The sequence below is a fragment of the Montipora foliosa genome, chromosome 2 (assembly GCF_036669935.1).
Source record: "Montipora foliosa isolate CH-2021 chromosome 2, ASM3666993v2, whole genome shotgun sequence".
In the NCBI taxonomy this organism is placed as follows: Eukaryota; Metazoa; Cnidaria; class Anthozoa; order Scleractinia; family Acroporidae; genus Montipora; species Montipora foliosa.
The window spans coordinates 34316411-34323910 of NC_090870.1; the positions used below are offsets into that span (position 1 = coordinate 34316411).

The 7500-nt window shown below is 39.2% G+C and overlaps 1 protein-coding gene across 2 annotated transcripts in view; it reads left to right on the forward strand.

Annotated features, from left to right (window-relative positions):
* LOC137992927 (uncharacterized) overlaps positions 1 to 7500 on the forward strand; it is a 51181-nt gene that overhangs the window by 13995 nt on the left and 29686 nt on the right. For both annotated transcript variants that reach the window (XM_068838510.1, XM_068838511.1), the window contains exons 11-13: positions 3453 to 3821; positions 4312 to 4359; positions 4989 to 5030. In XM_068838510.1, coding sequence (XP_068694611.1) covers positions 3453 to 3821; positions 4312 to 4359; positions 4989 to 5030 — 459 coding nt within the window. The remainder of the gene's footprint in view (positions 1 to 3452; positions 3822 to 4311; positions 4360 to 4988; positions 5031 to 7500) is intronic.

Consider the following 7500-nt stretch of genomic DNA (forward strand, 5'->3'; position numbering starts at 1 on the left):
TATCTTGGAAAGCTCTGTAGGGACATGGCCAACCACTGTCTGGTCTTCGTTCTTCACAGCTATAGCGTACTTGTCATGCACATTGTCATGGTCTCTTTCACAAGTAAGCACCTCGCCGATGACAACAGAAGCGTCCACAAAATACGCATGGTATCCTCTAACACTGGACTCAAGAAATACCTCGTGCTCTTCCCCCGTTGTTATTAACCTTTAAGGTGTAATAGACGTCGAAGACTTGTCTCAAAATCGACGGATTTACGCCTAATTTTAGCCAAGTCTTTCGAAGACAAGACTTGACACACAAGGATTGAATTCAACAAGGCGTCCCTTGTTTTCAACAGGAAGACCGCTGACATGTACTTGACACTTCAGCCTGCATTGGTCCCAGGTTCCTCTTGTCCATGTTTCCTCGTGGCACTCTCAAAGTACACAGTAATACGGCAATTTCTATCAATTTTGACGTCTATCTCGAAATGAATCGGACTTTATTCGATTGTGGCTTTCAGAAGAATGTGGAATTGAAGAATGGAGGGTTGTATGACATCACTGAAACATTGCGAAAACCTGTTAAGATGTCAACTTCTGACTTCAAGTGTCAGAAGTGCAGTCAATCATTTTTTAGAAAGCAGCATTTGGAGATGCATACGAAGTATAAACATCCCGAAGTTGAGGTTGACTCACTGGATAAATCCACTTCAGCTCTCAACATTGAGTCTGTGGATCTATATATGCAACAAGAAGCTAGTCAACAGGAAGAGGATCGTCCGCCTCGTCAGGAAAAAGAACGGCAGAAAACTGTCGTGGAATAAACAAGCGCAAGTCTTACACAATAGAGTTCAAGAAACAAACACTTGACCTTTTGGATAATCTCTCCAGTTCTAGGAATAAATGGCAAAAAGTTGCAGATGCCAAACAAGTAAGCAAATCTTTGGTAGTGAAGTGGAACAAAGCAAGAAATTCCATTTTGTCAGAACCCTAACCCTAACTCTTACAGAAAACAAATGCTGGTAGTGCCAGAGAAGCAAGACGCAGGAGACAGATGGTTGGTGAAAGAGCTCGAAACAGTGAGAAATACCCCTTGGCCTCTAAACTCCTCATTACCGAATTCAAGTTGCGACGAGCAAAAGGAAGCAAAATTTCCAATCTTTGGCTTACTACAAAGATGAAACAGAAAATAGAGAGCTGTTATGGAAAAGAAGAGGCTAGTAAGTTTAAAGCCAGTAACAATTGGTTTCAACGATTCAAACGCAGATACAACATTTCACTGAGAAGGAGAACGAACAAAAAGAAAAATGCTGCCAATGATGGCAGGGAAACTATTCAGCAATTTCATAGAGACTTAAGGAAGGCTGTGCAGTCCAAAAGAAGGAAACGTGAAAGACCAGTTGTGGATAATACATATGGTAGATGGTCTCCCAAGAATAGACTGAATGTAGATCAGGTGCCACTGCCTTTTGTCGTCGATCAAGGTAAGACCTATGAAATTGCAGGGAGCAATCAAGTTTGGATTTCGCAGCCAGGATCTGGCCTTGCATCGGGGCAGAAGGACAGCAAACAGTGCAGCCAGCAGTAATTTTCAGGGGCAAAGGGAACATATCTATAGAAGAACGAGATAACTACGATAATGATGTCGATGTTTACTTTCAAGTAAATGCATGGATGGACAGTGAAATTAAACTGAAGTGGACCAACCACACCCTGCACAATGGACTTGCTGATGATCCTACAGAGAATGTGTTGTTTGCAGATAATTTTGGTACCCAGTTACAACAAGGATTCCATGAAGCATGCAGGGAAATGAACACAATAGTTTATTTGCTGCCAGATAACCACACCGATAAGGTGCAACCAGTGGATGCAGGATTTGGAAAGGCAATGAAACAAAAGATTGGAGAGGCGATGCAAATATGGCTTGAGAAGGAAGAGAACCTGGAAATGTGGCATGGCAAAATCTCTGCGAAAGACAGGGAATGATGAGTCACCATCAACGAAACCTTCACAATCCTGCTTAACAAAACGAATAACTGAGTATGAAATTTATGGATCATCAAACTCAGTGCATATAATATAATATAATATGATGAAACTTATCAGAAAAAGCCAACGAATTTTCAAAGACGATGACTACTTTACAACCAGTAGAAAAGACTACTCCACTTTACCCAAATACGATTTTTGGTAAAATCATTGACCTCGAAGAAAACGGGAACTTAGCAAAAGTAGTCACCAAATTCAGAGCCAGCCCAGACATAATGTGTGCTTCCATCTTATACACAATCGAAATAATGACGCTCAAAACATTTTCAATTGCCGTTAATACTATACCATTGTATAAAGCCCACCAAAATGTAGTTGAAATTGTTCTTGGTTGCCCTGGCCGGTTTAAAAGGTACTTTGTCGAGTTTCGTTTTCGCTGTAACCTATACAGCATAAAATTACAGTAAGAAGAGGGGCCTTCTTAACCTTAAACATTGAGCAAGGGCCCTAAATTTCCACCCGAGCGCGCTTACCATGAATATGCGTGTCAGAAACCCTAAATCAATAAAAAGTAACCTATCCTAACCCCAACGTTCTTTAGCCTTAATTTATGCTTATGATAATAATTAAGGCTCGGTTCTCTTTACTTTGCGGAGTACACATTTAACTTCGAATTCAAATGCGAATCACAAATTAAACCTAGGTAAAAACGGGTTCAATCTGAGACCGCATTTTGCCGGCAACAAAGGCACATAGAAAGAACGGAACTCTTTTTGGAAACAAAGCATGGCCATGCACGCGCAATGCACGAGATGATAAAGGTAAATTCGGGATCCTCGATACTGTCGAATGCGCTCGCATGTATCCGTGAGTGAAGGCCTCAAAATAATGTACCAAAAGACTATTAAATTTATCTGATTCTATTCTTTTCGAATTCCTGCTTTTGCAAAGGTCACATAACGCTTTATTCGTTTCGCATCCGTTTCGTGATAAAGCTATGCATAGGGATAGACTTCCTAAATTGTACGAAGTTACTTATATTGATTAAAAAGCGTAAGACTCAATCCGACTAACAGAAACTGCAATATAATGGAGCTCTTTTTAAATCTCCTGAATAAAGATGAGACGTGAGTTACGCTCGAAATTTTGTAATCTGCTCTCTCTCTCTCTCTCTCTCTCTCTCTCTCTCTCTCTCTCTCTCTGTCTCTTTCGGCTTCAAACGTGGCCACAGATATTATGCAGTATCCCCCGCTATACCTGCCACCAATAGGCGTTTGAATAACTTAATACCGCATTAATAATCCACTTGAGTGATTACCTATTCAGTTCCGTGTAGCTTCCCTGCAATATCAATGATATCTAGTAAACACAATGATACCCAAAGAACAAGCACTAAGATCATACCTTATAAAGCAACTCACAGTGTCTCATTCAGATGTCGTGCCCACATAAACATCTTTCCTTTTTTACGTCAGAGTGCCTAAATCATTCGTACCTTGAAGATTCCGTGAGGGGACAAGGTTTCTACAACGGATACTACGGCTATTATCAATGCGACTCAAGCCTTTCTTTCGGCTGGTATCGATTTCGTGGTGCTGCAGGTACCCAAATGCCTACAGCCTGCGTTGGACAAAACCGTTGCAGTTCTCATGCTCCTGGTTGGTTAAATTCATCACATCCTTCTGTGGAAGATGGAACTGTTGCTGCCAAAGTATGTTTCCACTGGACTTCTGGTTGCTGTACGTGGTATACAAACATACGAGTTCGTAACTGCAGTGGTTTTTACGTGTACGAACTTAGGCCAACACCAACCTGCTCGTTACGTTACTGTGGAAATGGAGGATGTAAGTGTCGGTACTGAGATGATCTATAAAACCGTCCATGGATTGCATTTATTACTTTTTTTATAAATAAGCAAAATGTAGTATAATGATCTTTACTCTAAGAGTCGCAAATGAAAGGATTACTGAAGTGGAAAGTGATGAAGATTATCAGTTGCTGAAATGCAATTCATAGCGGAAATTCAAGAGCCCGAAGACAAATGGAATTTTGACAATGCAATCGATGGAGCATTGAGACTAAAACCGTAGGATGAACGTCAAGACAAAAGTTTGCTATGTCACTACCATTTCAGAAAGCAAAAAAGATTTTAAAGACATAGTATAGCAACTTAATTTGGCATAACCGAGAGAAAGACGAAATCAAACCAACCAACAACCCAACGGAACAACAAAACTAAAAGCAAAAGTGAAGCAAATCATTTCACAGTAAACACTTACTTTCGAGAACTTTTAGAACATCAACAACTTATGATATATTACTTGTTTTCCACAGCAAACTATTCGATGACGACAAGTGCTCCTCAAAGCTCCCCTTCACCAGGTATGAATGGAGTATTTTTCTTTGTTATCCTGAAAACCGAGTTTCGGAAACTCCTGTTTACAAGATGAAATTGCAACTTTTTCACACAAACAGGCCTTTTGCGACTGTCTCTTCGGACAATTTCTCCATTTTAACAAGTATGTGTCTTTAAGGTTAGGCTCATTCCATACAAGATAAAATACACGAAGTTGTCGCCTGCATCCCAAGCCTCCATTTAAGTTCATACAATTTAGCCCATCGAGAACTGTAAATAATACGAATAAAGACGAAACTATTACATTTAACTGACATGGATTAACAAAACTTTTTGTTAATGCAACAGGTGTTTAAGAGTTAGACTTCACAAACGGTGCTTTTGTTCCTAAGAACATTTGATTTTCAATGCATTCATTTCTTTCTCCAAACTTATTTCAACTTGGACTGTATATGCTTTAGACTAAGCTCGGTTGTGACTGTTCAAACCTCACTGTTGCAATGTAAAAGTGAAGAAAAGGTACACGATTTAAACACTTCACTTGTGTTCCCCTTGTGTATCCAAGTAAATTATGAATAATAGTTCATTTTTTTGTTTTCTTTTTTGCTAATTCTTAAATCATTTTATTCATTCCACATTCATCTAATGGCGGCAGTGACCACAGTACCTTCAGTATCCAGTTCGATCTCTGTGTCTGGTAAGAATATGTGATTTTTAATGGTTTGGTTAGAAAGAGAATAACAAGGAAAGCATTTAGTGCTAAAATTGCTGCGCTCAATATCGAATTGCCATGTCAGAAGAAAATAACATATTAAATGATAATTTGAAATGTTTTTTACGGGGCTGGACTTCACAATTTCAAGATGAAAGTTTAAATCTCTGAGACAAGTAGGAAATATTAAAATAATATGATACAGTGTATATCTTGAAAACGAACATACAAAAATTAGTTATTTACAAGGCGCAAGCATAAATATGTTTCAGGTTGAGATGTGTGATTTGGTGATTTGCATTTTATTTATGTTTAATATGTTATCGGCGTAGTTTTATCCGTTTATCAACCCAACTCAACTGTCTGAAAAGGGATCTTCTTGATGGGGTGTGAGTAAAAAAGGGTGCATTGTATTGTTTGGGAATTAAGTAGGGGGAGGTTAGCACTATAGCAGAAAAAGTCACAAATGGAACCTTAACACATCCTACAACCTCCCTTCCCTCCTACCTTGAAAAGCTCCTATGTGGAGTGGCCAATTAAGTATGTATTATATTTTGTTATATAGCTGAGTTTTATCTCCCAGCAGCGCACACTCTCAGTGGTTACTTCGAGGTCACATGACATCTAACAAAAAGTCTCTTATAGCGGGCAACAGTGCAAAATCTATGACGTCAAACGGTAACAGTGCACTGTTTCTCGCGAATGTTGACCGACGACCGCCGTTGCTGTTGCCGTTGCACGTTTTTCTTTTTGTGCTATGTAACAAATCACTTAATGACTGGTCCCTCAGGAAACAGTTCATTCTTTTTCCCTCGAATCTCAATGTTTCCCTCGGCTGCGCCTCGGGGAAACATTGAGATTCTCGGGAAACAAAACGTTTTTCCCTCGGGACCAGTCATTGAGTGTTTACTATTGTACCCTTTCCTATCACCTTCTTTGCCTCCTTACTGCAACAAACAGTCCTTTTGTTATTTGTTACCACTCTTTTTCTCTTATATTTACTATCCTTTTACACTCCGCTGGTACTGCACGGCAATGTTATCATGAGTTCGAAATTAATCTAATTCTATTGAAATTACCGTTGCTTGAATTTCTACTCTGGATATTGATAAACATTGCGTTCACCACTTCACAACACTAGATTTATGTACTTGTTACCCACTACATGTCTAATACTCTTTGCTAATGCCCAGACTCTCTCCTCAGTCAAAATAAAATCATTCAAAAGATTACCTTATTACATGAGATTTTCGCGACACTTTAATTTCGCCATTTTTTTTAAATCGCGAAACTAAAGTGACTCGAGCAATAGGTGTCGTGAACATAACATGACGCAAAAATTAAGTGAACAACAATACATCAATAATGGCTATTAGTATCACCCAACTAGTGGACTAATGCAAATCCTGCATTTTAATTGGCTACGCTACTGGATGAGTATTAATTAACAATTATTCCTTGAGCCCGAATGGGCTCTGAGTCAATAGCCCATGAGGCCGAAGGCCGAATGGGCTATTGACTCAGAGGCCATGAGGGCGAGAGGAATAATTGTTTTAGTAAAATTCACCTAGTTGGTCAAAAAAATATCGAGACAAAACATCTTTCGCTAGTTAAAGCTAGACTTTAATTGTTGTTTTGGTTTTAAAAGCCGGCGCTTTTCGCTACTAGTGGGCTATAACAAATAGCCTACTAGTAGCTCAACAATTCAGAACGCAGCATTGATAATAGACCACTAGTTGGATTTTACTAATTAGTAATAGTCCTCGAGTAGCAAAAAGCGTGGTGCTTTCTTTCGTTTTATACCCAAATAAATATTTCTTCAGCTTGCATTTGGCTTCGCCTCATGGGCTATTGACTCGTTGGCGGGCTACTGGTCGAATTGTTAAATAGTGAAAAAAGGACAAGTTTATTAACATTAAAGAGTTGAAGAAATCATGTTATTATCTTTTCTGAGGCAATTGCAACGTCTTCATACCGAGACATTTACAATCGAGGATACAGGCGAAATCATTCGAGTCTTAATGTATTCTTCACTTCTTGCTTTTTGCCTCAATGATTCAGCGATTTTGTACATTCCCCGGATCACAAGTAATTACAGTGCAACGCGCCTTACTGTGGCCGCGCAACAAACTTTCACATTTCACAATTACGTGCCGTCAAGTCAACAACCCATGCAAAAAAGGTGTTCGACTTCCCGTGAACTGTGAACTTTGCAAGGAGGCGTGAATGTAAATCAAATTCACACATCTTGACTGGCGGACAATTTGTAAAAAGCTTTGTTCGATGGCCACGGTAAAGCGTGTTGCACTTAATTCATGCATGTACTTTGTTGAGCTTCTTCAGTGTCGTTGTCAGTCATGATTTCCGAGTTTTTAAAACAAAAATTCGTGATTCTTAAAACATTTAAAACTATGATTCATGATTCCGCTTCCATCCTGAAATTTACACAAACGAC